The sequence below is a fragment of the Babylonia areolata genome, chromosome 18, assembly GCF_041734735.1.
Source record: "Babylonia areolata isolate BAREFJ2019XMU chromosome 18, ASM4173473v1, whole genome shotgun sequence".
Taxonomy (NCBI): domain Eukaryota; kingdom Metazoa; phylum Mollusca; class Gastropoda; order Neogastropoda; family Buccinidae; genus Babylonia; species Babylonia areolata.
In genome coordinates this window covers 72,698,674-72,715,619 of record NC_134893.1, presented here as the reverse complement: position 1 = coordinate 72,715,619, position 16,946 = coordinate 72,698,674, and the positions used below count along the sequence as shown (strand labels likewise).

Below are 16,946 nucleotides of genomic sequence, written 5' to 3'. Positions count from 1 at the left end.
CAACCCCATGTGACATGACAACAGAGACAGACCAAGGGGAGAGCACAACCCCTTGTGACATGACAACAGACAGAGACAGACCAAGGGGAGAGCACAACCCCTTGTGACATGACAACAGAGACAGACCAAGGGGAGAGCACAACCCCTTGTGACATGACAACAGACAGACCAAGGGGAGAGCACAACCCCTTGTGACATGACAACAGACAGAGACAGACCAAGGGGAGAGAACAACCGCTTGTGACATGACAACAGACAGAGACAGACCAAGGGGAGAGAACAACCCCTTGTGACATGACAACAGACAGACCAAGGGGAGAGCACAACCCCTTGTGACATGACAACAGACAGAGACAGACCAAGGGGAGAGCACAACCCCTTGTGACATGACAACAGACAGACAGACCAAGGGGAGAGCACAACCCCTTGTGACGTGACAACAGACAGACAGACCAAGGGGAGAGCACACCTCAATGTATGCAGGCACGTCTTCAGAGAGACGAGGGGGAGGCTGCCAGTCTTTGGGTGGCTTGCTCAGGTTCTCCGTCACAAACCAGTTCAACCGCGGCCAGCCTGCAACCACAGGTATATACCTTTAAATACACACACTGACTAACAATAAAGGAAAAGAAAAAAACCTATTGAAAAAAAAAAAAGAAGCCAAAAATGCTAATAAAGAGAAACTGTTACCACTGCCTGCTCTGTGTGTGTGTGTGTGTGTGTGTGTGTGAGGGTGATGTACCTTTGAAGGTGATGACATCCCCGTTGCTGGACTTGGGCAGCCCCTTGTAGCAGTTGTCAGAGGTCAGGGCCCAGCACACGTTGAGGCTGCCCAGCAAAAACCCCACCCCCTGGCCTCCCGCATCCTGAAAACATCGCATCACATCACAGTCACATCACATCATGGTCACATCACATCACATCACATCACATCACGGTCTCATCACTGTCCAGCAAAAACCCCACCCTCTGGCCTCCAAGGACCTGAAAACATAACATCACATCACATCACATCATGGTCACATCACATCACATCACAGTCACATCACATCACATCACATCACATCATGGTCACATCACATCACACCATGGTCACATAACATCACATCAAATCATCATGGTCACATAACATCACATCACATCATATCATGGTCACATCACAGTCTGGGTTTATATGAAAACACAACCATCCAGACATCTAAGTGCAACTTCTCGAAAAGTGTTTTAAACCAGGATAGAGTTGATTTTAACATAAGCATCACAATCTAGAAGAGACATCAATGAAGTGATATACTCAATCACATGTGACACATATCAAATGGCATAACTATCCCAATCTATGGTACAGTAATATAATCACAGATCTTGTGATATTGTCCTGCATCAGAACAATGTTTTACAGTCACAGGAGTTCTTTGCTTTTCACTAGGTTGCCTTCCTGGTCCACTTAAAGTCAACAGATTGAGGCCACGCCCACTTACCTGGGTCATGCCCACTTAGCTGGGGCATGCCCACAGTGGCAGCTAACTTACCGGAGCCACGCCCACAGTGACAGCTAACTTACCGGGCCACGCCCACAGTGGCAGCTAACTTACCGGAGCCACGCCCACAGTGACAGCTAACTTACCGGGGCCACGCCCACAGTGACAGCTAACTTACTGGAGCCACGCCCACAGTGGCAGCTAACTTACCGGAGCCACGCCCACAGTGACAGCTAACTTACTGGAGCCACGCCCACAGTGACAGCTAACTTACTGGAGCCACGCCCACAGTGACAGCTAACTTACTGGGGCCACGCCCACAGTGACAGCTAACTTACTGGAGCCACACCCACAGTGGCAGCTAACTTACTGGAGCCACGCCCACAGTGACAGCTAACTTACCGGGGCCACGCCCACAGTGACAGCTAACTTACCGGAGCCACGCCCACAGTGACAGCTAACTTACCGGAGCCACGCCCACAGTGACAGCTAACTTACCGGAGCCACGCCCACAGTGACAGCTAACTTACCGGAGCCACGCCCACTCGCTTGTTGAGAGGCACTTCGACAGGCACAGCAACCACCCCAGCCATGACGCAGCCGTAGAACGCACAGATGAAGGAGATGGGGTCATTGTTGGGGTACACTAAGGCCACCTGGACACACACATGTACACAGTCAGGTAAGGCCACATGAACACACACATGTACACAGTCAGGTAAGGCCACCTGGACACACACATGTACACAGTCAGGTAAGGCCACCTGGACACACACATGTACACAGTCAGGTAAGGTCACCTGGACATACATATGTACACAGTCAGGTAAGGTCACCTGGACATACATATGTACACAGTCAGGTAAGGCCACCTGGACACACACATGTACACAGTCAGGTAAGGCCACCTGGACACACACATGTACACAGTCAGGTAAGGTCACCTGGACACACACATGTACACAGTTAGGTAAGGTCACCTACACACACACATGTACACAGTCAGGTAAGGCCACCTGGACACACACATGTACACAGTCAGGTAAGGTCACCTGGACACACACATGTACACAGTCAGGTAAGGCCACCTGGACACACACATGTACACAGTCAGGTAAGGCCACCTGGACACACACATGTACACAGTCAGGTAAGGTCACCTGGACACACACATGTACACAGTCAGGTAAGGTCACCTGGACACACATATGTACACAGTCAGGTAAGGCCACCTGGACACACACATGTACAGTCAGGTAAGGTCACCTGGACACACACATGTACAGTCAGGTAAGGTCACCTGGACACACACATGTACACAGTCAGGTAAGGCCACCTGGACACACACATGTACACAGTCAGGTAAGGCCACCTGGACACACACATGTACACAGTCAGGTAAGGTCACCTGGACACACACATGTACACAGTCAGGTAAGGCCACCTGGACACACACATGTACACAGTCAGGTAGGGCAACCTGGACACACACATGTACACAGTCAGGTAAGGCCACCTGGACACACACATGTACACAGTCAGGTAAGGTCACCTGGACACACACATGTACACAGTCAGGTAAGGTCACCTGGACACACACATGTACACAGTCAGGTAAGGTCACCTGGACACACACATGTACACAGTCAGGTAAGGCCACCTGGACACACACATGTACACAGTCAGGTAAGGTCACCTGGACACACACATGTACACAGTCAGGTAAGGTCACCTGGACACACACATGTACACAGTCAGGTAAGGCCACCTGGACACACACATGTACACAGTCAGGTAAGGTCACCTGGACACACACATGTACACAGTCAGGTAAGGCCACCTGGACACACACATGTACACAGTCAGGTAAGGTCACCTGAACACACACATGTACACAGTCAGGTAAGGTCACCTGAACACACACATGTACACAGTCAGGTAAGGTCACCTGAACACAGACATGTACACAGTCAGGTAAGGTCACCTGGACACACACATGTACACAGTCAGGTAAGGCCACCTGGACACACACATGTACACAGTCAGGTAAGGCCACCTGGACACACACATGTACACAGTCAGGTAAGGTCACCTGGACACACACATGTACACAGTCAGGTAAGGCCACCTGGACACACACATGTACACAGTCAGGTAAGGTCACCTGGACACACACATGTACACAGTCAGGTCAATGTTAAAAAGAAAAATCCTCTAAGCAGCTCAGGCTTGTTGCTGCTCACCTTTTGTCCTTCAAGACTGTTTAAACTGGACGCTGTAGTTCTGTCTTGTTTCTTGTAATAACATGTTTAAAATGACAGCAGTGCATAGGGTTTAGAAAATGCATGTGCTAAGATGATTTTTTGTGTTTGATTATTTTGAATTATGTCTTCTTCTTCTTCTTCTTACTGAAAATCATTTCTTTTTCTGTTTCTTCTTCTTCTCCCTGAGCTCTATGAAGATTGGCTGGGGTGCCACACTGAACAACTGATCACCAGATTCCTCCAGGTCTGTCAGTTGTGTGTCAAAGCCAGGGGTCCTTGCAAATGGTTTTCCTGTCCATTCTGCAATACTGTCAAATCATCTTCTTTTTTTTCTGTCTTCCCCTCTGCCGCCCTCCCACAGCAGTTCCTTGGAGGATCGGTTCAGCAAGGACCTTGTTACGTGGTCATATCAACATAGCTAGTATGGCAACTGGGTACAAAAAAAGGGCGCAAATTGAGCATGCCTGGAATGAGATAGAGTTCAGCAATGATCATGATGCTAGACATATGAGAGAAAAAAAGAATGAGATAGAGTTCAGCAGATGACACAGACATGGGAGAGAAAGAGAATGAGGTAGAGTTCAGCAGATGACACAGACATGGGAGAGAAAGAGAATGAGGTAGAGTTCAGCAGATGACACAGACATGGGAGAGAAAGAGAATGAGGTAGAGTTCAGCAGATGACACAGACATGGGAGAGAAAGAGAATGAGGTAGAGTTCAGCAGATGACACAGACATGGGAGAGAAAGAGAATGAGGTAGAGTTCAGCAGATGACACAGACATGGGAGAGAAAGAGAATGAGGTAGAGTTCAGCGGATGATGACACAGACATGGGAAGAGACAGAGTTCAGCAAATGACACAGACATGGAAGAGACAGAGTTCAGCAAATGACACAGACATGGAAGAGACAGAGTTCAGCAAATGACACAGACATGGAAGAGATAGAGTTCAGCAAATGACACAGACATGGGAAGAGATAAGAGTTCAGCAAATGACACAGACATGGGAAGGGATAGAGTTCAGCAAATGACACAGACATGGAAGAGACAGAGTTCAGCAAATGACACAGACATGGAAGAGACAGAGTTCAGCAAATGACACAGACATGGAAGAGATAGAGTTCAGCAAATGACACAGACATGGAAGAGACAGAGTTCAGCAAATGACACAGACATGGAAGAGATAGAGTTCAGCAAATGACACAGACATGGGAAGGGATAGAGTTCAGCAAATGACACAGACATGGAAGAGACAGAGTTCAGCAAATGACACAGACATGGAAGAGATAGAGTTCAACAAATGACACAGACATGGGAAGAGACAGAGTTCAGCAAATGACACAGACATGGAAGAGACAGAGTTCAGCAAATGACACAGACATGGAAGAGATAGAGTTCAGCAAATGACACAGACATGGAAGAGACAGAGTTCAGCAAATGACACAGACATGGGAAGAGATATAGTTCAGTAAATGACACAGACATGGAAGAGATAGAGTTCAGCAAATGACACAGACATGGGAAGAGATAAGAGTTCAGCAAATGACACAGACATGGGAAGAGATAGAGTTCAGCAAATGACACAGACATGGAAGAGATAGAGTTCAGCAAATGACACAGACATGGGAAGAGATAAGAGTTCAGCAAATGACACAGACATGGGAAGGGATAGAGTTCAGCAAATGACACAGACATGGAAGAGACAGAGTTCAGCAAATGACACAGACATGGAAGAGACAGAGTTCAGCAAATGACACAGACATGGAAGAGATAGAGTTCAGCAAATGACACAGACATGGAAGAGACAGAGTTCAGCAAATGACACAGACATGGAAGAGATAGAGTTCAGCAAATGACACAGACATGGGAAGAGATAGAGTTCAGCAAATGACACAGACATGGAAGAGACAGAGTTCAGCAAATGACACAGACATGGGAAGAGATAGAGTTCAACAAATGACACAGACATGGGAAGAGATAGAGTTCAGCAAATGACACAGACATGGAAGAGACAGAGTTCAGCAAATGACACAGACATGGAAGAGATAGAGTTCAGCAAATGACACAGACATGGAAGAGACAGAGTTCAGCAAATGACACAGACATGGGAAGAGATATAGTTCAGCAAATGACACAGACATGGAAGAGATAGAGTTCAGCAAATGACACAGACATGGGAAGAGATAGAGTTCAGCAAATGACACAGACATGGAAGAGATAGAGTTCAGCAAATGACACAGACATGGAAGAGAAAAACAGAAAGAGCAGAGGGCCAGACAGCGCACTCACTCTGTCTCCCTGACGTATGACGGCCTCCCCTTTCTGGCCCACCTTACACAGCAGGGAGTATGCTATTTTCTGGGCACGACCCAGCAGCTTGCCTGAAAACACAGTTTATCAAGGAACATTAGTCCCTGAATCATCTGTCAATGCTTCTGTCAGTTCAGACAACAGTATCAGTTAATCCATCCAAATGACTGTAAATCATTGGTCTAAGTTCAGTTAGTTTTGAAAACAGTTTCAGTTTCTCAAGGAGGCATCACTGCGTTCAGACAAATCCATATACGCTACACCACATCTGATTGATTGACTGATGTGGATACTTCTATAGCGCCTATCCTCGGTCAGAGACCAAGCTCTAAGCGCTTTACAAACACGGGGACATTTGCACCACAGGCTGCCTACCTGGGTAGAGCCGAGTGACGGCTGCCACTGGGCGCTCATCATTCGTTTCCTGTGTCATTCAATCAGATTTCAGACACACACACATACGCACTCAGACAGACACGTAACATTTTAAGTGTATGACCGTTTTTTTTATATTTATTTACCCCGCCATGTAGGCAGCCATACTCCGTTTTCGGGGGTGTGCATGCTGGGTATATTCTTGTTTCCATAACGCACCGAACGCTGACATGGATTAGAGGATCTTTAACGTGCGTATTTGATCTTCTGCGTGCGCATGCACACGAAGGGGGTTCAGGCACTAGCAGGTCTGCACATATGTTGACCTGGGAGATCGGAAAAATCTCCACCAGGTGCACCGAGATTCGAACCCAGGACCCTCAGATTGAAAGTCCAGCGCTTTAACCATTCGGCTATTGCACCCGCAGATCTGCTAAGCAGATGCCTGACAGCAGCATAACCAAATGCCCTTGTCAGGCCTTAAGTGCATGCCTACATATTTGTGTAGCTATCAGAGTGGATTTCTTTTGACATAAGTTGACCAGAGGACAACACTCTCATTGCCATGGGTTCTTTTACAGTGTGCCACATGACTTAGAAATTTGTCAGTGAAACACAAGTAACTGTTCAGTCAGCTTAGAAAAGAATTATCAGGTAATCCCTTTTTATCATGTATGACAGGAATAATGACCTGAGCTGGCTCTTTCCTTGACAAGTTTGGTAAAGTAATCAACACATAGAAAGTAATCAACATATGGAAAGTAATCAACACATGGAAAGTAATCAACACATGTAATGTCCACAAAGGTCAAAACAAGATTAACTCTTCAATGCTCGACACAAACTGAACATATCCAAAAACTAATCACTGTGCATTCACTATCTACCAACACACACATACACACAAACATACACACACATACAGACACAGAAATCAACACCAACACCAACACACACACACACACACACACACACAGTACACACCGTAAGACAGGTTGAGGGAGGGTTTGCCGCTGGGATCCAGACAGGTGATGGCGTTGGCCTTGTAGGACGAGGACCCGTACCTCTGTAACGCTGCCTCCAGGTTCCGTGGGAGGCCTGACGGGATCTGAACCCAACAACAATCACACTGAACACACACACCTTTCACACCATGCCTCCTGTACACACCCCACCAACCTGAACCCAACAACAATCACACTGTCAACACACACACCTTGCACACCACCCCTCCTGTACACACCCCACCAACCTGAACCCAACAACAATCACACTGTCAACACACACACCTTTCACACCATCCTGAACCCAACAACAATCACACTGCCAACACACACACCTTTCACACCATGCCTCCTGTACACACCTCAGCAACCTGAACCCAACAACAATCACACTGTCAACACACACACCTTTCACACCACCCCTCCTGTACACACCTTACCAACCTGAACCCAACAACAATCACACTGTCAACACACACACCTTTCACACCATGCCTCCTGTACACACCTCACCAACCTGAACCCAACAACAATCACACTGTCAACACACACACCTTTCACACCAACCTGAACCCCACACCAATCACACTGTCAACACACACACCTTTCACACCATGCCTCCTGTACACACCCCACCAACCTGAACCCAACAACAATCACACTGTCAACACACACACCTTTCACACCATGCCTCCTGTACACACCCCACCAACCTGAACCCAACAACAATCACACTGTCAACACACACACCTTTCACACCAACCTGAACCCAACAACAATCACACTGTCAACACACACACCTTTCACACCATGCCTCCTGTACACACCTCACCAACCTGAACCCAACAACAATCACACTGTCAACACACACACCTTTCACACCAACCTGAACCCAACAACAATCACACTGTCAACACACACACCTTTCACACCATGCCTCCTGTACACACCCCACCAACCTGAACCCAACAACAATCACACTGTCAACACACACACCTTTCACACCATGCCTCCTGTACACACCCCACCAACCTGAACCCAACACCAATCACACTGTCAACACACACACCTTTCACACCACCCCTCCTGTACACACCCCACCAACCTGAACCCAACAACAATCACACTGTCAACACACACACCTTTCACACCATCCTGAACCCAACAACAATCACACTGCCAACACACACACCTTTCACACCACCCCTCCTGTACACACCCCACCAACCTGAACCCAACACCAATCACACTGTCAACACACACACCTTACACACCATGCCTCCTGTACACACCCCACCAACCTGAACCCAACACCAATCACACTGTCAACACACACACACCTTTCACACCAACCTGAACCCAACAACAATCACACTGTCAACACACACACCTTTCACACCATGCCTCCTGTACACACCCCACCAACCTGAACCCAACACCAATCACACTGTCAACACACACACCTTTCACACCATGCCTCCTGTACACACCCCACCAACCTGAACCCAACACCAATCACACTGTCAACACACACACCTTTCACACCAACCTGAACCCAACACCAATCACACTGTCAACACACACACCTTTCACACCAACCTGAACCCAACAACAATCACACTGTCAACACACACACCTTACACACCATGCCTCCTGTACACACCCCACCAACCTGAACCCAACAACAGTCACACTGTCAACACACACACCTTTCACACCAACCTGAACCCAACAACAATCACACTGTCAACACACACACCTTTCACACCAACCTGAACCCAACAACAATCACACTGTCAACACACACACCTTTCACACCAACCTGAACCCAACAACAATCACACTGTCAACACACACACCTTTCACACCAACCTGAACCGAACAACAATCACACTGTCAACACACACACCTTTCACACCAACCTGAACCCAACAACAATCACACTGTCAACACACACACCTTTCACACCAACCTGAACCCAACAACAATCACACTGCCAACACACACACCTTTCACACCAACCTGAACCCAACAACAATCACACTGTCAACACACACACCTTTCACACCAACCTGAACCCAACAACAATCACACTGTCAACACACACACCTTTCACACCACCCCTCCTGTACACACCCCACCAACCTGAACCCAACAACAATCACACTGTCAACACACACACCTTTCACACCAACCTGAACCCAACAACAATCACACTGTCAACACACACACCTTTCACACCAACCTGAACCCAACAACAATCACACTGTCAACACACACACCTTTCACACCATGCCTCCTGTACACACCCCACCAACCTGAACCCAACACCAATCACACTGTCAACACACACACCTTTCACACCAACCCCCCTTTATACCCCCCCTCTCCCCCAACCTTAACCTGAACCCAACAACAATCCCACCTTAAACACACTGAATGGCAAGAAAAAAAACCAGCATGGAAAAGCACAAATGACTTCTGTCCAGTCACTGCTGTAGAAACACACAACACCAAACACACTGGTCATGGAACGGACACCACCCCACGGACACACACACCCTGGGTGACGACCGTCCCGCAGCCAGGGGAGGGGAGGGGAGGGGAAGGGGGGGGAACTCACCACTAACTGGTCGCCCATCACAGGGGTCAGTTCGCTCCCCTCAGGCTTGGGGGCGTTGGGGTCTGCCTGGGGCGCTGAAACACGTCACCCACACTGCAGTGTGAACATGGGGCACTGAGCATGCACACCCACAGTACAATGCAATATGAGATCATACAATACGACAGGAAATGATACAATATGACAGGATATGATACAATACAATATGACAATTACACAATGCCATACAATACAGTATCAGACCTGTGCACCCCTCAGCTAACATTTTCAGTATTGTCATAACTGTCTTCAGTATTTTTCACTGGCTCTCAGTATTTTATCACATTTGATCAATATTGACCATTGCTTGCTCTCTCTCTCTCTCTCTCTCTCTCTCTCTCTCTCTCCCCATCTTCCCTCCCACTTTCTTATAAAAGAAAAATGCTTATCTTGCAATATTCAATAACCATTTTCATGTCGGAACAAAAAATATTTTTTGCATTCTATATTGTTGAGAAATTGTGATTTTGGTAGATGAAATCAGATTCCATATTTCTCTTCTTTTTTTTTTCCCCCCCAAGGACAAAGGGTGCACAGGTCTGCAGTATAATACAATGAATATGCAATACAACACATTATCACTTTATTCTAAATTGAGACAGAAACATCAGAATGGGTGGCAGTGACTGATTTTTGTAAATCTGAAAAGCCTGTAGCCAGGGTCTAGGGTTTTGGTTAACTGGAGCGCATTTCTTAATACCAAAGCATAGTAAAAAAAAAAAAAAAGGGGGGGGGGGGGGGGGGGAATCACCCAAATTCCAATACGGGAATCCAAATACTACGAACATCCTCCCAGTTCCAGCCATGTATCAGTGACCCACAATGACAGGAGCGGCCCCAAAAGGTGACTCACCCTCCAGGTTGGACTCGGCTTCGTCCACAAAGTACTCCGGTAAGGGTTTCCTCTTGGGCCGTTTAAGGGTGTTGAGCAACTGCTGGATCTTGGCCGACACCTTGCCGTGCACTGGGGCTGTCAGCACATCACATAATAATAATAATAATGAAACACGTCACAGTCAGTTTTAACAATTACACACTTGGTACAGGCGACACCACAAACAGTCTATAATTCTGCACCATTATGATCTATAAAAAATATACCAGACACACAACAAAATGCAATGACTCCACAAGACAAATGCAATACAGAGGCAAAGGTCACTAAAATCAATATGGTATACACACAAAAAAGTAATAACAAAGTATGATAGAGACAACAAAATGCAATGACTCCACAGAAATGTCGGTCTGCACACTATATTAAGGATCACACATAAAGTATGACAACAAAATGCACTGACTCCACAGAAATGTTGGTCTGCACACTATATTAAGGATCACACACACACAATAAAGTATGACAACAGAATGCACTGACTCCACAGAAATGTTGGTCTGCACACTATATTAAGGATCACACACACACAATAAAGTATGACAACAAAATGCACTGACTCCACAGAAATGTTGGTCTGCACACTATATTAAGGATCACACATAAAGTATGACAACAAAATGCACTGACTCCACAGAAATGTTGGTCTGCACACTATATTAAGGATCACACATAAAGTATGACAACAAAATGCACTGACTCCACAGAAATGTTGGTCTGCACACTATATTAAGGATCACACACAAAATGAAAAAAAAAAAACCAGTAAGAAAGGAGTAACATCTCACCATCATCCCCAACCATGCCAGCAGCTATGCCAGTGGCAGTCACACGGACGGAGGACGGGTTGTAGCGGCCCACGCGGTCGGCCTGCCGAGTGGTCTTTGCATTGTTGGTCACGTCAGGGGGCTGGGATATGTGGTGAGACGCTGCACACAGCACACAGCACACACAGTGTGCATCACACTGAAAAAACCTAACACTGACTTACTGCAGCACATGAACACACAACTAACTGGGAACACCATACTGATGGTCTTTTGTCCTGATGACTGATATGAAAAAAAAAATCACAAATTCCAATCATGACACTATTCAAAATTGATTTAAAGACATCTTTAAGAACACAAATGTTATGACACTTTTTATGTAAAACTTTATAAAGAAAAAAGTAAGCTAAAATGCGGAAACAGAAAGGTAATTGGTAACACCTTAAAACTAAAATCAGCATGGTAGAACTCACTTGAAGCATGAAGCTAAAAACAGCTCAAATTGTTTTAGCAATGACTGGTAAAATAGTTGACCAAAAACAAAACACAAAAACATAAATATCTATACAAAACATACTGTAGACAACAGCAAACAAACGGTTAACCCTTTGCCTGCTGAACCCTGATGAACTGACATCACCATGCAGCTGGTCAGGCATCTGCCTACCAGATGTGGTGTAGCATACAATACATGGATTTAAGGCCTGACTATGTGTGTTGGATTATGCTGCTGCTGGTCAGGCATCTGCCTACCAGATGTGGTGTAGCATACAATACATGGATTTAAGGCCTGACTATGTGTGTTGGATTATGCTGCTGCTGGTCAGGCATCTGCCAAATAGACGTGGCGTTGCATACATGGATTTATCTGGATGCAGTGACGCCTCCTTGAGAAACTGAAACTGAAACAAAGCATAAACACCACAGGATCACAACACCCAACACAACAACGACGACAACAACTCACAATGCCGGGCGTTCTGCGCGTTCTGCATGACATCAGCCAGGGCGTGGCGCGCCGTGTTGCCCGGGATGGCGTAGTTGACGTAGTGCTGGGACCTGGGCCTCTCCCCGCCCCCCCCTGCGCCCCCACCACCCCCGGGGGTGGGGCCAGAGGCGGGGTGGTGGAAGGGGGAGGCGCCCTGGCCCGGGTCTGACACAGAGGAGGAGGAGGCCCCGCTGTCCCTGCCCCCACCCCCTCGCTGGAAACTCCGCAGCTGTTCTTCGTCAAACACGCTGTCGTCGTCCGATGAGGAGTCTGCACAACAACAACAATAATATTGATAGTAATAATGGATACTTATTGAGCGCTCTCCTCCCTTAAAGGGAGCTCAAAGTGCTTTACAATAAACATGAAACATGAGCGCACTGTCAGCGTGACATTGAGGACTGCTGTTCACGGTTACTGTTGTTATCATTTCCATTTTGATTGGTGTGGTGGCTGAATGGTTACAGCGACAGATTCTTGCCAGTTTCCAGGGGTTCGATTTCCCGCTTTTGGCACACTTTGTTGGGTTTAGGGTGGAGATTTTTCTGATCATCCAGGTCAACTTGTGTGCAGACCTGCTTGTGCCTGAACCCTTTCATGTGAATAGGCACACAGAAGGTCAAATACTCACGTTAAGGATCCCATAACCCATGTCAGCATTCTGTGGGTTATGGAAATAAGAACAAACCCAGCATGCACATCACTGAAAACAGAGTATAGCTGCCTACATGGTGGGGTAAAAACTGTCATATATGTAAAATCCTATTTGTACAAAAGAGTGACCATGGGAGTTGCAGCCCACAAACTCAACTTAAAGTTTCTTACCATGCACAAAGAAAGAATGTTTCTTACTACGCACAAAACAAAGTTCCTATCACTCACTGACACTTATCAATTTCAAGAGCACCATTATTTCGATGTGTGAGCTAAAATACTATGTGATAGTCCGTGAGAATCATCATGTGTTGAGAGAACAGAATTTTGATGACAAGGTGGAAACCAAACCATGAACACAGTTCACAAGGTGGAAACCAAACCATGAACACAGTTCTATGATGAAAAAAGCGACAGACAAGGTGGAAACCAAACCATGAACACAGTTCTATGATGAAAAAAGTGACAGACAAGGTGGAAACCAAACCATGAACACAGTTCTATGATGAAAAAAGTGACAGACAAGGTGGAAACCAAACCATGAACACAGTTCTATGATGAAAAAAGTGACAGACAAGGTGAAAACCAAATCCTGAACACAGTTCTACGATGAAAAAAGCGACAGACAAGGTGGAAACCAAACCATGAACACAGTTCACAAGGTGGAAACCAAACCATGAACACAGTTCTATGATGAAAAAAGTGACAGACAAGATGGAAACCAAACCATGAACACAGTTCTATGATGAAAAAAGTGACAGACAAGATGGAAACCAAACCATGAACACAGTTCTATGATGAAAAAAGCGACAGACAAGGTGAAAACCAAATCCTGAACACAGTTCTACGATGAAAAAAGCGACAGACAAGGTGAAAACCAAATCCTGAACACAGTTCTACGATGAAAAAAGTGACAGACAAGGTGAAAACCAAATCCTGAACACAGTTCTACGATGAAAAAAGCGACAGACAAGGTGAAAACCAAATCCTGAACACAGTTCTACGATGAAAAAAGCGACAGACAAGGTGAAAACCAAATCCTGAACACAGTTCTACGATGAAAAAAGTGACAGACAAGGGGTGAAAACAGAGCACTGGACGTCTCAAGGGAGACAAGTGAAGGGAGACAAGGGAGAGTGAGTGAGTGACCTTGTCGTTCGCGGCGTGTCTGTCCCTGGTAGTTGACGGAGGTCCTCTTGGACGGCAGCATAACGGGCCGCTTGTTGTTGTGCATGGCCAGGGCCTGCATCACTGCCTCCGTGCGAATCTCTGGACACACATAGCACTTTATTATTATCATCATGGTCTTCTTTCATTATTATCATCATCTTCTGCCTGCATCACCACTTCCATGCAAATCTCTGAAAACACACACACAGCAGTTTATCATTTTGGTTATTCTTGTCACCATTATTATCATCATCTTTTGCCTGCATCACCGCTTCCATGCGAATCTCTGACAACACACACACAGCAGGAAGAGTTGATATACTTGAATCTCTGACAACACACACACAGCAGGAAGAGTTGATATACTTGAATCTCTGACAACACACACACAGCAGGAAGAGTTGATATACTTGAATCTCTGACAACACACACACAGCAGGAAGAGTTGATATACTTGAATCTCTGACAACACACACACAGCAGGAAGAGTTGATATACTTGAATCTCTGACAACACACACACAGCAGGAAGAGTTGATATACTTGAATCTCTGACAACACACACACAGCAGGAAGAGTTGATATACTTGAATCTCTGACAACACACACACAGCAGGAAGAGTTGATATACTTGAATCTCTGACAACACACACAGCAGGAAGAGTTGATATACTTGAATCTCTGACAACACACACACAGCAGGAAGAGTTGATATACTTGAATCTCTGACAACACACACACAGCAGGAAGAGTTGATATACTTGAATCAGACAGAACAAACAAAAAGCGAAGGAAGTGATGGGGACAGCAGGAACGACAAGAACAACAAGAGGAGAGAGAGAGAAAGAGAGAACAGATATATACACACACACACACACACACACACACAAAATGCACAGAAACAGAGAAGAGAAGAAAAAGCACCCCCCCCCCCCCCACCCCCATACCCCGCACCCCCCCCTCCCACCACCTCCCAGCAAAAGCATCATCCATCATCACTTCACAGGATAGTCGCAGACACTAACAGCGCTGTAGGCTCTTAGATGACAACCCCACCCCCCACCGAGCACTGACAATTCCAGCCCAGCAGTGAATGGGGGGCTTGAAACGGAATCCCCCACCAAGTTTTGAAATCAATACAGCACCCATTCACTGATCCAGCAGCAGATGTGCTGTTGTCAAGGGTATAGTTTATGCATCAAATATTCATCTGTTACACTACTGTGTCATGAGACTCGGGGTTGGGGGGGGGGGGGGGGGGGGGGGTAAGTGGGTTAAAGGGAGGGTGGAAAAAAACAACAAGAACAAAGCATGGACACACACACACACACACACACACACACACACACACACACACACACACACACACAGACACAGAGACAGAGCCAGAGACAGAGAGTTACATACACACCGATATTCATTGCAAAGAAAGGTATTCCTTTCATACAAAGTTTTCAATTCAAGAAACTGGTCATGCAGTATACATTCAAACTTCAGCTGCCATAACCAGTGACACTCGCCACAATTTCCTCCCCCTCCACTAGTGGTGGTCTGGATGCTAGTCATTTGGTTGAGATGATAAACCAAGGTCCCATATGCAGCATGCACTTAGTGCACATAAAAGAATCCACAACAACAAAAAGAATTGTCCCTGGCAAAATTCTTGAGAAAAATCCACTTGGATAGGAAAACATACACTTGAAAGGCAGGGGGGAAAAAAGGTCTCACAGTAGTGATGTGCTATCCCTCAGGAAAGCAGCCCACATCTCACACAGAGAAATCTGTTGTGACAAAAGAGTACAGTAATACTATACAATACAAAACAATACAATACAATAAGTTTTGCATGAACCTTGAACTGAGTTGAAGACAAAGGGACACAACTCCATCAAAGATGCTGATCCCTCACAAACCACTGACTTGCACACAAACTCAAAACTTGAAACATTTTTTTTTTAAATGGCTTGGAAGCGAATACCAGACACTCCCTTCCACTTGCACACAGTAAACTGATTCCCACTTTAAGTTACAGACACACTGACTTACTGACTACCTGACAGACCAGTAAACTGTCTATGGTCTTTTATATTGTTACAATATACATGCCTTCAGTTTCACAGGATGAGTAGCCGTCCATTTTTTTGACATCACACACAGCCTCAACAGAAAAGGTCAGCATTTTACACACACAAAAAGAGTAGTCATCCTTTTTCTTCCCCTTCAAGCTGCTGCACACAGCCACACAGCGTACACGTAGACCTAGGGCAGCGAGTGCAATAGAACGCACGACGTGACACAATCGGTTTCGTGGCGCCCCAAGCCTGATCAATATTAAAGCACACTCTAGCAGAAACCACAACACAACCAACCAC

The 16,946-nt window shown here is 46.2% G+C and overlaps 1 protein-coding gene across 6 annotated transcripts in view; it reads right to left on the bottom strand.

Annotated features, from left to right (window-relative positions):
- LOC143293065 (disco-interacting protein 2 homolog C-like) overlaps nucleotides 1-16,946 on the bottom strand; it is an 89,272-nt gene that overhangs the window by 44,192 nt on the left and 28,134 nt on the right. For all 6 annotated transcript variants that reach the window (XM_076603944.1, XM_076603945.1, XM_076603942.1 and 3 more), the window contains 10 exons: nucleotides 14,555-14,674; nucleotides 12,731-13,021; nucleotides 11,782-11,922; nucleotides 10,952-11,068; nucleotides 10,060-10,133; nucleotides 7,417-7,540; nucleotides 6,037-6,128; nucleotides 2,012-2,137; nucleotides 743-866; nucleotides 470-573 (listed from right to left, as the gene is read on the bottom strand). In XM_076603944.1, the coding sequence (XP_076460059.1) occupies nucleotides 470-573; nucleotides 743-866; nucleotides 2,012-2,137; nucleotides 6,037-6,128; nucleotides 7,417-7,540; nucleotides 10,060-10,133; nucleotides 10,952-11,068; nucleotides 11,782-11,922; nucleotides 12,731-13,021; nucleotides 14,555-14,674 (1,313 nt within the window). The remainder of the gene's footprint in view (nucleotides 1-469; nucleotides 574-742; nucleotides 867-2,011; nucleotides 2,138-6,036; nucleotides 6,129-7,416; nucleotides 7,541-10,059; nucleotides 10,134-10,951; nucleotides 11,069-11,781; nucleotides 11,923-12,730; nucleotides 13,022-14,554; nucleotides 14,675-16,946) is intronic.